General features: G+C 38.9%; 1 protein-coding gene across 1 annotated transcript; it reads left to right on the top strand.

Moving 5' to 3' along the window:
• Positions 1-7,277: 7,277 nt before the first annotated feature.
• Positions 7,278-8,455, top strand: LOC122059072 (long-chain-alcohol oxidase FAO4A-like). Its single transcript, XM_042621771.1, has 2 exons — positions 7,278-7,809; positions 8,039-8,455. Exons 1-2 carry the CDS (start codon positions 7,522-7,524, stop codon positions 8,453-8,455), a joined length of 705 nt encoding a protein of 234 aa, XP_042477705.1. The 5' UTR covers positions 7,278-7,521.
• The last annotated feature ends 7,921 nt before the right edge of the window (positions 8,456-16,376 follow it).

Genomic DNA, 16,376 nt, shown 5'->3' with positions numbered 1-16,376 from the left:
TGACTGCAAAAATGGGCTACAAGTCTGAACACTACCCATCACACAATTCCAGCATAGATAAATTTTGCAAAGTTATATTTACATATACCCTATGCTTACCCAACTAGTAGGAACCAAATTTAGGTTACTGATTTCCACTCTGGGATAAAATCCCCTGCGTGCAAGGTCTGAACCCAATTTTTGGGAGGCTGTAGAGACAATAAAGGGTATGTACACTACTAAAATTACACGTACAACAACTATATAGAATCAACTACATCTTTGCAGCTGAATTAGTCTAGTTCCCAGGCATGCAATCCAAGGTTTCCCAGTTTTGGGTGGCTGCATGCTTGGGAATACAGCTGGAAACACTTCTAATTTGCAATTTATCTATTGTTCAACCATTAGAGAACAATTTCTTACCTTAATTTTGCAGGTATAGCAGCAAGAATGTAGCAGCAGCCGGCCTTTTAGCACCTTGTACACCAACCTATGATTCTGTGCACCATCCTCGGCCTTGATGAGCTGCACAATTAATAACTGAACCCTTGGACAACAGCTACAACGGGGTCAGTCATCAATAGCCGTATGCAATAGGAGCAGGGCAACAAGAGTAAAACCTTGAACAAGAACCCAAAAACTTGCCACATGCACAGAGGCTAATGATATGCATTAGCCTCATTAATTTTTCTTCTTCTTCTTCTCCTTCTTCTTCGCTGTTGTTCCACTGAATTTGCAGCAGCAAATGAGGTGAAACAGAGGCGGTTCCCTTGTTTTATAATTCAGACAAAGGGGCAGGCCCCTTTGGCTGAACACCTATTGTCACACCCCGTTCACACAGAACCAGGCTAGTGACCGGGTTAACACCGGTTAACCCAAACCTGTCAGGATCATTTGATACAGTATCCAACCACAGCATACACACAACTAAGAAAGTGTTCATCAGTTCAGCGGAAGGCTTAATTTATCTATAAATAATCCCATTACACTTGCTACCCAAATTGTAATACATAGTAGAGTACATGTGGGCCCGCCAACATGATATTTACACAAAAGAATACAATTTACATATCAAGTACACAAAAAGGATCATAAAAAAAAAAAAAAACACAAAGGGTACAACTTAGCTCAGTATCAAAAGTAAGCTCAGCTCCGCATCAGAAGAAGAGCTCAGCTCGGTATCAACAGTAAGCTCAGCTCGGTATCAAAGTTGTGGTCCCGCAGCACAGCCCTCACACGAGCAATCTGTGCCGTGCTCTAATTCCTCGGGGACCCACCAATCCTCTTCAGGGAATTCAACTGTGGGGCCCGACCTGTGCTCTTTAGGTTGATGACAGCATTTGCATGATGACATGGCTAGTCTAGATACAATTAGATGAATGCCAAACAAGCCTTGAAACAAGGCCAAACGTCCTCTCCCCACTTACCTGTAGTGTACAAAGACTCACGCCTGGTACGGGTGAGATCCGGTGCGAGAAGCGTAAGATTTGGTGAACCTATCATGAGTGAATGAGGTTAGCATTTCACCATTTCAGGGTCAAAACTAACAAGATTTGGTGATAAAACCATGTTTAGAATCCTAAAAGAAGGTCGCACGTCCATTTTGGGTCCATTCGGACGTAAAAATCACCTTGGGAGCCTCTCGGGTGGGTCAGACAACCCACCTGTCTTGACCCACTGGTCTTGACCGGTGGGCAGGTCAGCCCACCGAACGACCCACCGGTTGGCCCTGAGGGCCCTGTTAGGATCGGCCGGCAGGTTGGCCCGTCGATCGGCCTACCGATTGGGCCCGCCGGTTGGCTCCGAGGGTCTGCCCTCTCAGGCGGGTGCCCTCAGGCGGGCCATTTGGCCCACCGGTCTTGGCGGAAAAATACCATTTTCGCCTGAAACCTTCCCCAACCTTTGGGGAATCAAATGAGGCTCTTCCCAACCCATTCTCCACACATTCAAGGTCTCATAAGATGGTTCTAACCTAGATCTAGGTTAGATTTAAGGAATGGAAAACCATCTTACCTTCTTTGCTCAAGAACTCCTTCAAAACCCTAAAATCACTTCAAATCACCAATGCTTTTGCCAACTTTGTAAACACTTCTTCAATCCTTCAAAATCAACACATAGATCATCTATTAAACCTTAGATTGATCATCTCAAGGGGGATTTACAAGACCTCAAGAAACTCTACCAAAATCAAGGATTTTACTTGGGTATGGTGAAAGTTTAAGGAATCTAGCCTTTGCTCACCTCTAAACGTAGATCTCGTGTTGGAGATCACTCTTCCGGCGTCGGAATGGGAAGATCAACCCTTGGCGCCGCTAAAATCCATCTCTTCTTCCTCTTCTTTCCCTTCTTTTCTCTCTCCTCTTTACTCTTCTCACGAAACGCGCCGAGTGTCATAAATGAGAAAATGGAAAACTTATAAATGCTATTTATACTTTCTAAAATAACTAAGTAACCACATGGGTGGATCACTCAGGTGGGCGGATGCGCTCACTTGTGACCGCCCACCTGTGGGCCGAAAATTGGTCACCAAGTGGGATTTTGATGGAGTTCGACTCTCGGCACGAATCTCACTCTCGGCATGAGATATAATATACGTATGCGCTTTAAGATACGGTTACGTACCTGCTTTATCCATACATGGCCTTATGATATGTGCATGTACACGGCTTGGGTACACCCGTCTCCTCTGGCATTGACTCGGACTTGTCTGGCCAGCCGGTGGTCAAAGTCACCTTTGCCATCATGGTCTATAAGGAACCCGCCTTAACCCTCTCCGATTCGGGTCCTGCATGGTTAAATCGGGTCAACCGTGTAATCAGACCGGGTTTAAGAAGTAGGGTATTACACCTATTTTCTAAAAGTAATTCTTAAAAGGTACTTCTAAAAACTATTTTTTATAAACTTACAACTAGAACTAATTAAAATTAATTTTTCAATTGTGGACCCCAACAAATACTGACCTATTAGGTTGGATTTGGTCAGAATTAGGACCTCTACTTAGTGGGTAAGTACGAGGCTCAAGGGTATAGGGATGTGGGCCCCACAAGAAAATCCAAATTTTCCTCTCTTTTGCTGTACAAGTGAATCCACTACACCAAGGTAGCCTATCTCTTGTGCCAGCTAGGTCCTGACCTTGAGCTCAGCTGCTTCCAGTTTAGGGTGTTACACTTACTACATCAATCTATTGAGTAGGCAGCGTCGCACTTTTACATCATACACAAATACTATGTTAAATGCACATACATAGGAGCACTTCCACTTAAACAAAATACCAATTATAATCTCCAACCCAAAAACAAGAATGAGCAATCATGGGATAGTGGGTGGAGATCGACCATGCATGTAGTCCAACAAGTGGAGCGAGTCACAATTTATAACCACTATTGGAGGGTATGATGATTTGCCAATACACACACACACACACACATATATATATATATATATATGCTAAAATACATTTAAAAGAAATAATATATATGAGCCAAATGTTACAAATTCGATTCATGCGAATGATCCATATTTAATAAAGCAAACATCGTAAACATAGATCATACGATAATCATTACCACAAAAGAAAAATAATTATCACCATAGCCGTCCATAACATAACTTATGCCATTATGATCAAACCCATCATATAAAGCTCAAATGTTGATCTAAGTCATGACCCTTAATCACAATCAATAAGAGTGATAAAAATATTGAAAAAAAAGGGTTTGATCTTTCCAATACTTTTCGATCCAAACTTATTGGATCCAATCCAATCCAATCAAATTAGACCTGATTTCTTAAACCGTGATCAAATAAAACGCCCCCATTTTTTTTATTCTAATAATATAATCATTTTATAACTTTTAGAACAATTATTACAATCAATGATAACTTACATAACACAAGGGATAATAGATACGCGGCACTAGCCGCACAAATGTAGCGACAAAGGAAAACAAGCCTCAATGACCTTAAACGAAGGGCAAGTATAGGGGAAAAGACCCATGGGGTGAATAACTTCTTGTGTTGTAGTAGTTGCCAAAACCAAAGAACCATATATATGTTGGTCTCACAGTGATTGTTCCCCTTTTAATTATTAAAAATAAAAAATAAAATTGTTCAGTGGATACTTTTCACAAATAATATTTAAACTAAAGTTATTCAAGTTTGTTTTAAACAAATCTATCATTATTATTACTTTTTTTTTTTTTGGTTTCAAGGATTGCAATCATTACTATTTAAAATATATAATCAATCATTAATACCCCCCTTTTTCCCCAATAAACAAAAGAGCAGAATCTTACAGGTTCTTCAATTTTGAAGGCGACGATCATAGGATCAATGGGCAACTGCAATGATGCACATGAAGCACAAAACATGGTAAGGCACAGTGTGTTTATGCACAATCACACACGATAATATGTGGAGATGGGCAACGCAACCAAGAACACAAGCTCTAATATCAATGTAAAACGGAAAATGATTAGATGATCAAAGATTACCTTGATGTAGCTTTTCTCGCAGCAGAATGGATTGGATTGCACTGCTCGTTGATGTACACGAATAACAACGAATGAAGGATCACAACTATCTCGCTAGGCAATGTTCCACCCTTCAAATCCAAGGATTGTAATGGAGATCCTTAGAGATACTCATAATTGGGAGAGACATAAGAGAATATGAAGAGAGAGATCTCTTGAGATTAGGTCAATAACCTTATTTTGCTTTGTGAGTAAACCCTCTTTTTTATAGAAAATTGGCTAGCTAGGATCTCTAATCCTAGTGGGTCTATAATTATGCCATGTGGAGGACCTACAATCAGGGTCAGGACCTATTCTGACCCAGTTCAATTAACAGTTTTCCTTATCCTTTTTATCCAAATTCATTCACCACACTTTGTTCTCCTTTTTATCCTCTTATTATTTGGACAATTATTCTTTGAATGATATTCTTCATTGTAATAATAATAAATTATTTTATGAAGATCTTTCGACTTAGAGAAACTCTTATTTATGTCGAACTTCTCTTATCTTTCACTTGACCTACCTCTACTTTGACCACATGTTGTAACCAAAGCATTATCCTCCTCTAATATCTTGTCATCGCTATTTTTTTGTCATATCTCATTCATTTGCAAAACAATAAAACTTCATGATTAAGTTTGAGAGACCGAAAAAAGTGTAGTCACAATGTGATCAAATGGAGGAGGTAGTGAAGCTAAAAGAAGAACTGTCATATCTTCCTCTTCAATCTTAACATCTAGAGAAGACAACTCAATCAATATCTTGTTGAACTTATCTAAGTTCAATCATTAATCCCCCCCTTTCTCCCCAATAACAAAAGAGCAGAATCTTACAGGTTCTTCAATTTTGAAGGCGACGATCATAGGATCAATGGGCAACTGCAATTATGCACATGAAGCACAAAACATGGTAAGGCACGGTGTGTTTATGCACAATCAGACACGATAATATGTGGAGATGGGCAACGCAACCAAGAACACAAGCTCTGATACCAATGTAAAATGGAAAACGATTAGATGATCAAAGATTACCTTGATGTAGCTTTCCTCGCAACAGAATGGATTGGATTGCACTGCTCATTGATCTGCAAGAACAACGACGAATGAAGGATCACAACTATCTCGCTAGGCAATGTTCCACCCTTCAAATCTAAGGATTGTAATGGAGATCCTTAGAGATTACTCATAATTGGGAGAGACATAAGAGAATATGAAAAGAGAGATCTCTTGAGATTAGGTCAACAACCTTTTTTGCTTTGTGAGCAAACCCTCTTATTTATAGAAAATTGGCCAGCTAGGATCCCTAATCCTAGTGGGTCTATGATTATGCCACGTGGGCGACCTACGATCAGGGTCAGGACCTATTCTGACCTAGTTCAATTAATCGTTTTCCTAATCCTTTTTATCCAAATTCATTCACCACACTTTGTTCTCCTTTTTATCCTCTTATTATTTGGACAATTACTCTTTGAATGATATTCTTCATCGCAATAATAATAAATTATTTTATGAAGATCTTTCGACTTAGAGAAACTCTTATTTATGTCGAACTTCTTCTATCTTTCACTTGACCTGCCTCTACTTTGACCACATATTGTAACCAAAGCATTATCCTCCTCTAATATATTGTCATTGCTATTTTTCTGTCATATCTCATTCATTTGCAAAACAATAAAACTTCATGATTAAGTCTAAGAGACCGAAAAAAGTGTAGTCACAATGTGATCAAAAAGAGGAGGTAGTGAAGCTAAAAGAAGAACTGTCATATCTTCCTCTTCAATCTTAACATCTAGAGAATACAACTCAATCAATATCTTATTGAACTTATCTTAGTACACCCAAAATTTGCTCCCTCTGGCATCAGAAAGTCATAATCGTTTCTTCACAAGCGACTAGTTTGCCAGTGATCTGGAATTGTATTTGCTCTCTAGCTTATCCTAGACTTCATCTAGATCTGCCAACCCAATAACCACACAAAGAGTATTATCTACAAGGATATAACAAGATCGTATTGCAAATCCCTTAATTCTAGCCACTCATCTTCCATAATCCTGTTTGTTTAGCCTGATTTCTTCCTAAGAGCTAGTCTTGGTCATCCCTCTTGTGTAAGAATATTCTTACACAAGACATTCCTATAAGGTGAAGTCATACATTATGGCTATTGAAAGGTCCTAAGGAGAAACATGAACCCTTCAACACCATCAAATTTACCTAATCTTTGCACTCTTTATCTACCATCAACCTCGATAAATATTATTATCCCTAATCATCGTTGATCTTGCATGAACTTACACAATCTATACCAATGAAGTAGAATTTTTCTCATCCACACAATTTATTGAATCCATACAACGTAAAAAAAATCGGATCACTAAGTTTCAAACGTGAGCATTCACCAAAATCCTTCGGCTATGCATACATTCAACCTAGCATATACCATCCTATGATACACCAAATTTATGACCTCCAAAGCTATAAAGCCCATACACGATCACCACACCGAAGTAAAAAAGAAAAAAATGGTGATGAAAAGAAAAACACAATAATATAATTTTTTTTTTTAAGGAAAGGGAAATATATGTTGTAAGTGTACACTTCTTTCTCAGAGTCTCTCTCCTCATTAAACATCTAGTCACAACAATACCATTTTCCTCTCCGTTACTGACTTGCCGTATAAGATGCAGGGTAGCGTATAGATTCCTCTCAAAAAAAAAAGAAAAAAAGAAAAAAAAGATCTGCCGACAGCTAGTCTTGGTCAATAATGCTAATCCCGTAATAATTACTTACCATCCGATTAGTATTATCTGTGCCAGTTGGTTTGTAATGGAAAGCTTAATTGGAAAGACAAAAAAAGACTAAAGGATAACGACCACCTCGGCTTTGGCTTTACTTTCCTTCCAAGTTCATTCAATGCCATCCATAGAAAATTCTGTTAACTCATCACCTCTTCTTCTCGTTTCCAATGCTCATCACCTCTCTCTCTCTCTCTAGAGATTTCGCACTCTTCAACCAGTGAGAATGGAGCCTGCATGAAATTAAGAGCCCAGAACTCGAATTTTCTCATGGAAGAAGTTGATCATTCTGTGAGAGAGGCCAACAAGGTCGTCACCAATACCACCATTTCACAATCAAAACAGAAAGCCAATTTCAATGGCACCCCTCACATTAAATCTCTATCTTCACGTCAATTGGAATCCCTCTTATCCATTTGTGATACCTTTCTTCCATCTATCAATATCTCCGGCGACATCACCGTTCACGACTCCGTCCGCACGTTTTACAAAACTTGTGCATCCATGGCTGGAACCCATCAACACGTAAGAACTATTCATATAAAATACGATGTTCTTTTATGGACCGAGTTTTTCTTAGACCACAGTGGATAGGCATCGGTTCACCATGATCCATCTATACAGGGAGAAAAGAGGGATCACATTAAGGCCCTCTCTTCTTTTACGGAGAGGTGAAGGAAAACTTTGTCTTTTTATTTTCTGATGATGATGATTACAAATTTAATGGAGAATAAACATTTTGGATGTTATGTAGGTTGGGGTGATGATAGGAGAAACACTGAAGCATCCATCGGTTCCTCTGCTTCGTTTATCATTATGGCTGTTGTCTACAAGGTTGGGAACTTCTCTGCTATGTGGGACACTCTGCCTGTCTACCAAATTCCCTTACTTTCACAAATTTTCAGAGCTTCCTCAGAAGAAGCGGGAGAAGATCTTTCGGTCCTGGGCTTTAAGCTTCTTTTATCCCTTGAGAAAGCTTTTCAAAACCCTCAAGTATCTTACCATGCTTGCCTTCTTTTCTAAGGTATTACTTCTCTCTCACTCTCTCTCTCTCTCTCTGCCTGTATGTTCATGTTTCCGTCTGTGTGTGTTTCACGAGTGGGTTGGGGGTGAGGGTGGGGGGGGTGGGAAGTTGGCGTGTTTAGCTGCAATCAGAGTGGGTTGGGCGTGAGAGCAAAAATGCTAACCTCACAGATCATGTCCATGTAAAGATCTAATCCCCACTTTGTTTGGCATGCCCTTATGGCATGAGGTTATGCTTTTCTTTCTTTGTTTTAATATATTTTTTATTTACCTAAAAAAAAAATCTAATCTTTCATGGAGTCTCCATTAGTCAAGATCTTTGGTTGAGCAAAGAGTGGTTTAGGAATTGTTTTTTTCTTCCTATGTTTATCGTGGTGCTTAGCTGTTTGAGTTCTATCTTTTTGTATCCTCTTCAGATATCCCTCATAGCTGGATTCAGCTGTAAGTGTAGGAATAAGTCGTTTTGTTGTGGAGTTTTTTTCTTTTGATTTCTTAACCAATAAAGGGGGAGAGCTAGAAAAAGGATGACTTTGTTGCCTGTCATGTGATCTACATGAGTAGAAAAGGGTTGATATGCTTTATTGCTTGTGTCATGGGTTCTATGAGGCGGATGTCACCATTTCCATGTGGGAGTCTTATAGAGGAAAGCTACTGGTCAAGCTGAACATCATTAACTCTTAATTAATATGGATTTCTAGTGTACATACTTGTTAAATAGTTTCAGCACTTTTAAACAACCCCCCCTCCCCCACCAAAAAGAAAAAAAGTTTCCAGCACCTAGGTATAATTTGACCGCATTGTACCATAGTTAAACGGGAGTGGGAAAAAAAGTTTGAACGGTATGGAGTGTTTAAAACCTCTTAGAATTCAAATAAGATGGTAAAAACTAAGTTCAAACATTTTGAGAATGATTAAAAAAAAAATATTTACAGTAGATATTAAATGTTTAGATTTGAAAAATACTTAACTAAAAAAGCCAAAAAAAGTGGCATAAATTGTGTAACAACTCATTTCTTATTAATATTTGATGTATTAATTATAAATTCATATAATATTATATTATTTTAACAATGACAAAATGTTTATACGATTCCTTTTTATTTTTAGGGAAAAGGTTGGGTATGCCGCCGATATCAAGTATGCTAGCACCCGTTGTGTCTATCTCTCTCTTCCTTTTTTCTGAAATGACCCTCATATCCTTCCTGAATGATACTCCATCATGTGTTCCTATTGGTGCTAACAATGAGCATACTTGATATCGGCGGCATACCTATCCCTCTCTCTTTTTTTTATTTGTTATTTTATTATTTTTAACGTTTTTCTATATAAATTGAGTTCAGTTCAGAAATGAAAAAAAAAAAAAACATTTAAAAGTTGTTTTAACTAACTATCATTGTACTCATTCACACAATCATTTTATTGATGAGTTGAGCTAAAATCCAATTAAAAATCCCTATGGCTATGTGTTAGATCAAACACCAAGAAACATGAATAATAAAGAGATAATAGATCCGTACGACAGAGATTTAACAAGGTTCACACACTAGGGTGGTGTGCTACGTCCTCGGGCGAAGAAGAAGATGATTCACTATGCAGAAGAGAAATTACACCCTAGCAGCGATGAGGAAAAATTCGCCCTGAAACCCTAGCTGCGTGAAAACCTTGGAATACAATGACTTTCTCAACAAGCAACAGTACATTATATATATACTCCAAATCGCGGTTCGATGGGTCACGGTCGATCCGGTCGAACCATACCGCGGGGGCTACACCCCCGCACCCCCATACGAGATCAGTGATGGGCTCTGGCCCAAGCCCTCTGCTTCCATCATAGATCTCAGAAATTTTTCCATTCGGGTCGCCACCAAAATATGTCGGATCGGGTCAATCTTCAAAACGGGTCAAGAATTCGAGACAAACTTAACAAATCTCCACCTTGGCTTGAATTCTCCTCCAACAGATAAACAAATAGCTAATATCTTCATCTTCTCCAATAGCCCTCCAAAAGGGCTGAACTCAAACACGACAAACACCAAGTTCAAGCAATGCTCGAACTTACCAACACATAAAGGCTTAGTCAACATATCAGCTGGATTGTCTTCAGTACCAATCTTCAACACTTGAATATTACCTTGAACAATTATCTCTTTTATGAAATGATACCGAACATCAATGTGCTTTGTCCTCTCATGATACATTGGATCTTTAGTCAAGTGAATAGCACTCTGGCTATCACAATGGACAACAGTCACCCCATGATCCATGTTGAGTTCTCCCAACAAACCTCTAAGCCAAATAGCTTCTTTAATTGCCTCAGTCACTGCCATATACTCTGCTTCAGTAGTAGATAATGCAACTATAGTCTGTAAAGTAGCTTTCCAACTAACTGTACTTCCTCCAAGAGTAAATATATAGCCTGTGAGTGACCTCCTCTTGTCAAGATCACCTGCATAATCTGAATCAACATAACCAGATAAATTATCAACATTCCTCCCAAACTCCAAACAAACACCAGAGATCCCTTTCAAGTACCTAAGTATCCACTTCACTGCTTCCCAATGAGCTTTAACTAGACATGACAAATATCTGCTCACTACACTGACAGCTTGTGAAATGTCAGGACGAGTGCAAACCATAGCATACATAACGGAGCCAACTGCACTAGAGTATGGAACACGTGACATGTACTCCACCTCTTCATCTGTCTTAGGTGATAGAGCAGTTGAAAGTCTAAAATGAGATGCAAGAGGAGTAGTTATAGGTTTGGCATCTTTCATGCCAAAATGATTCAATACCTTCTCAGTGTACTTTTGTTGAGATAGCCACAATTTTCCTGCTTTTCTATTCCTCTTGATCTCCATATCAAGGATCTTCCTTGCTGCCCCCAAATCTTTCATCTCAAATTCAGAACTTAATTGTTCCTTCAAACTATTGACCTCATTCCTGTCTTTTACTGCAATCAACATATCATCAACATAAAGCAACAAATATATGAATGACCCATCAGAGAGCTTTCTGAAATAAACACAACAGTCATATTGACACATGGAGTATCCAAAACTAACCATAACTGAATCAAACCTTTTATACCACTGTTTAGGAGACTGTTTCAAACCATATAGGGACTTCTTCAACAAGCATACATGGTCCTCCTTACCTTCAATAACAAACCCTTCAGGTTGATGCATATAAATCTGTTCTTCTAGTTCACCATGCAAGAATGCTGTTTTCACATCAAGTTGCTCAAACTCCAAATCATACATAGCAACTAAAGCAAGTAGGACACGAATAGAACTATGCTTAACAACAGGTGAGAAAACATCATTAAAATCAATTCCTTGTACCTGACTGTAGCCCTTTGCAACTAAACATGCCTTGTACCTAGCATCTTCAACACCTGAGGCAGATTCCTTCTTCTTGAAGACCCATTTGCAACCAACAATTTTCTTTCCTGTTCTCGGCTTCACAAGTTCCCAAGTCTGATTTTTATTAAGAGATTCCATATCCTCATTCATGGCAATCAACCATTTTGTAGAATCAATTGAAGCAACAGCTTCAAAATATGTTGCAGGCTCACTATTTTCATTTGTATATGTAATAGACAATGCATAAGCAACAAATTCAGCATGCCCATACTTTTATAGTTGTTTAATATTCCTCCTTGGTCTATCCTTGGCAATGCTGTACCGCTCTTCTTCTTGATTCTCTTGAGCATCACCTCCTTCAGTAAAAGTAGGCAGCTGGAATAAGTAGATTGTGCTTTGTTTGAAGATGAACCACCAATTTCAAACTCCACCTTCTCTTTAGATTTTTCTTGACCTTCATCACAATGAATAGGAGCTTCTTTCCTAGGATGTAACATAGCAGATTCATCAAAAGTAACATCTATACTAATAAGAAATTTTGGAGACTTTGGATCAGGACACCACAACCTGTATCCTTTCACTCCAGATCCATACCCAAGAAAAATGCATTTCTTAGCCCTAGGTTCCAACTTCCCTTCATTTACATGTGCATAAGCAGGACATCCAAATACTTTTAAATTTAAGTAGTCTGCAGATTTACCTGACCAAACTTTTTCTGGAGTCTTGCACTCAATAGGTGTGCAAGGAGATCGATTCACCAAAAAGGTTGCTGTGTTAACTGCTTCTGCCCAGAACTCCTTGCCCAATCCTGCATTTGATAACATACACCTCGCCTTTTCTAACAAGGTTCTATTCATACGCTCTGCCACTCCATTCTGCTGGGGTGTTTTAACAACTGTATGGTGTCTTGCAATACCTTCATTTTTGCAGAACTCATTAAAGTCACCTTCACAAAACTCTAGGCCATTATCGGTTCTCAACCTTTTAATTTGTTTCTCGGTCTGCTTCTCAAGCAAATTCTTCCACTGTTTGAAAGTGACAAATACTTCATTTTTGTGCTTCAAGAAATAGATCCAAACCTTCTTAGAGAAATCGTCAATGAAAGTAAGCAAGCATCATGCACCAGCCCCCTTTGAAGCAACCCTGAAGGGCCCCCATAGGTCTGAATGAATGTAGTCCAAAGTTCCCTTAGTCCTGTGAATAGCAGTACTAAAACTAACTCTTTTCTGCTTCCCAAACACACAATGCTCATAGAACTCCATTGCTTCTGTACTCTGACCACACGACAAGTCCCTTTTACTTAATGATGCCATCCCTCTTTCACTCATATGGCCTAACCTCATGTGCCATAAATTTGTGACATCTGATTCAATCATAGATGATGAAGCTGTTGCAACGGACCCAGTGACTGTAGTACCCTGCAACACATACAAACTGTCAATCTTGATTCCTTTCATCAATAAGAGAACACCCTTGCTGATTTTCATGACTCCACCTTCAGCTGTATACTTGCACCCATTTGAATCAAGAGTGTCTAAACTGATGAGATTCTTCTTCAAATCAGGGATATGCCTGACATTAAACAAGGTTCTGACAATGCCATCATACATCTTAATATTGATCGTTCTCATTCCAATAGTCTTACAAGAAGCATTATTTCCCATCAACACAACTCCATCTCGAACTGATTCGTATGTGGAGAACCATTCACGATTGGGACACATACGGTAGGAATAACCAGAGTCAAGAATCCATTCATCCTGTGATCTAACTTTATCATCAGTCACCAAAAGCATATCAGACTCACTCTCGTCTTCAGCAATACTAGCTTCTGCAGAATCATCTCTTTTCTGTTGATTTTGAGCACCACCACCTGCCTTCTGCTTATTTAAAAGCTTATAGCATTCAGATTTAATATGCCACTTTTTCTTACAGTAATTGCATGTTAAATTCTTGTGCTTAGATTTTGATCTAGCCTTCTTTTTGTCACCATCTGAACCCCTTTCATTCGTTCTCCCTCTAGCTACCAAACCAATACCATCAGATTTATTGATAGATGTCAACTCATCATCAATCTTCTGCTTGCTTTGCAGATTCGTTTTGACATCCTCAATAGATATTGTCTCTCTATCATAAATCATAGTATCCCTAAAATGCTTATAAGATGGAGGCAGAGAACATAACAATAATAGGGCCAAATCTTCATCATCTATTTTAACATCTATTATTTTCAAATCAGTAACAATAGAATTAAACTCAGATATGTGGGATTTAATAGAAGTACCTTCACCCATATGAAGGGTATACAGTTGTTGCTTTAATCTCAACCTATTGGTGAGGGATTTGGTGAGGTAGAGGTTCTCTAACTTCGCCCATAACTCTGCAGTCGTTTTCTCTGAGAGAACTTCTTGTAGAACATCATTCGAAAGACACAACTGAATAGCTGAAAGGGCTTTATCATCCAAATCGTTCCAATCATCATCGGACATAGTTGCAGATTTCTTCGCCTTCCCAAATAAGGTTTTCTTCAAACCCTGCTGTGTGAGAACAACCATCATTCGAACCTGCCATAAACTAAAACTGATGTTGCCGTCAAACCTATCAATATCGTATTTCGTTGAAGCCATGGATCGAAGTAACCCAGAGCTCTGATACCAGTTTGTTAGATCAAACACTAAGAAACACGAATAATAAAGAGATAATAGATCCGTACGATAGAGATTTAACGAGGTTCACACACCAGGGTGGTGTGCTACGTCCTCGGGCGAAGAAAAAGATGATTCACTATGCAGAAGAGAAATTACACCCTAGTAGCGATGAGGAAAAACTCACCCTGAAACCCTAGCTACGTGAAAACCCTGGAATACAATGACTTTCTCAATAAGCAATAGTACATTATATATATACTCCAAATCGCGGTTCGACCCATCGGGTCACGGTCGATCCGGTTGAACCATACCGCGGGGGCTATGCCCCCGCACTCCCATACGAGATCAGTGATGGGCTTTGGCCCAAGCCCTCTGCTTCCATCATAGATCTCAAAAAATTTCTCATTCGGGTCACCACCAAAATATGTCGGATCGGGTCAATCTTCAAAACGGGTCAAGAATTCGAGACAAACTTAACACTATGTTTAGTTGGAAGGGGAATTAAAGGGAAGGAAAGTGATATTTTCATACTTAAAAGAGAAATATATATAATCATTACTCCATGTGACTTTAACATTGACTTCAAATCATTCCATATTTGGTTATAAAATTTCACTTTACTTTGCATTCAAAACCCTTTGCTATTATATGTAAAATAAAAATTACATGTAAAATATATCATTACAAATATGGCTAAAAAATTCAAGTAGTTTATACAATCACATGGGATAATGATTATAAACATTACTTTTTAAAGTATGAAAATTTCACTTCCCTTCTCTTTAAATTCCCATTGCAACCAAATGGAGCCTACATGTATGGGAACTTTTCTTACCATTTACTTAAAAAAGAAATCATATAGATATATAGTGAAATAACCTAGAGGGGGGGTGAATAGGTTATACTAGTGGAATTTAACTCTTTTCGATGTATAGGTCACAAGTGTGACTACAAATTAAAAACGATGCGGAGTAAATAAAATAAGAACAACCACAACACAAGATTTATAGTGGTTCGACTCAATTCGAGTCTAGTCCACTCCCTATAAGAATCTTCTTGTAAGGTATTCCACTAGTTCTCCCTTTCAGTACAGTAGGTAGGGAAGAAAACCTTTACAATCTTTTTACGGATAAGAGTATCCTTACAAATCTCCTTTCTAGGCAGAGAGACACCTTCACAATCTCTTTTAGAGGTAGAGAGAGACCTTTCTCTTTTTAGGATAAGAGTATCCTTACAATCCTAAGTACAGTCTAGAATTATAAAAAAACAAAAAATAAGAAATAGTGGAATAAGAGGAATACCTCAAGTGTGGTGCCAATGAGAATGAATAATAAATGATGAGTGATGCACCTTTTGTAAAGTCCTCTCTTACGGCTTTGACTTGCACAGGAGAGAGTAGAGGACTTTGATTAAGACTTGAGCCTCTTGTTTGGGATTTGTGTAATAGAATAACTCAAGTAGAAATAAACTTCTCTAATGCTTGCAACAATGCTCTTAAAGCTCTTTCTTAATGAATAATTAATTAAGAGTGATTAGGGTATTTATAGGTGAACTTAGTGAAGCATTTTAGGCAAGGAATCAAGCTCTAACGGACATATTCTGGGTCTACCGGTCGACCGCCATCGGTAGCCGGTCGATCGCCAAGAGCTGTTGTAGACAAAAAAATAGCCGTTGGAGTACTTCCAGACAGGCATCGGTCGATCGGTACTTTCAACCGATCGACTGCCTATGGTCTCGGACAGGTCCGATCGACCGGGGTTTCCAGATGGTCGACCGCCTATGGTCTCGGGCATAGTTAGCAAATTCGGATTCGGGAATTATTCGGACGGAGAATTATTCGGAATAATTCGGACGATTAATTTAAGGATTCGGTCAAAAAAGCGGTCAAAAAATCTTATTGGGTTTTTTTTNCAAGAGCCGTTGTAGGCAAAAAAATAGCCGTTGGAGTACTTCCAGACAGGCACCGATCGACCGGGACTTTCAACCGGTCGACCGCCTGTGGTCTCAGAAATGTCCAGTCTATCGGGGCTTCTAGACGGTCTACCGCCTATGGTCT

Source organism: Macadamia integrifolia, chromosome 13 (assembly GCF_013358625.1).
Source record: "Macadamia integrifolia cultivar HAES 741 chromosome 13, SCU_Mint_v3, whole genome shotgun sequence".
In the NCBI taxonomy this organism is placed as follows: domain Eukaryota; kingdom Viridiplantae; phylum Streptophyta; class Magnoliopsida; order Proteales; family Proteaceae; genus Macadamia; species Macadamia integrifolia.
Note: the sequence above shows the minus strand (reverse complement) of the source record. Positions and strands in the feature narration are given on the sequence as shown.

What these genes read in the sequence shown, in the direction of transcription:
- LOC122059072 (XM_042621771.1), top strand. Translation starts at nt 7,522, where the DNA reads ATGAAATTAAGAGCCCAGAACTCGAATTTTCTCATGGAAGAAGTTGAT. An exon ending in TGGCTGGAACCCATCAACAC is followed by an intron (nt 7,810 to 8,038) that starts GTAAGAACTATT and finishes GATGTTATGTAG; the next exon opens with GTTGGGGTGATGATAGGAGA.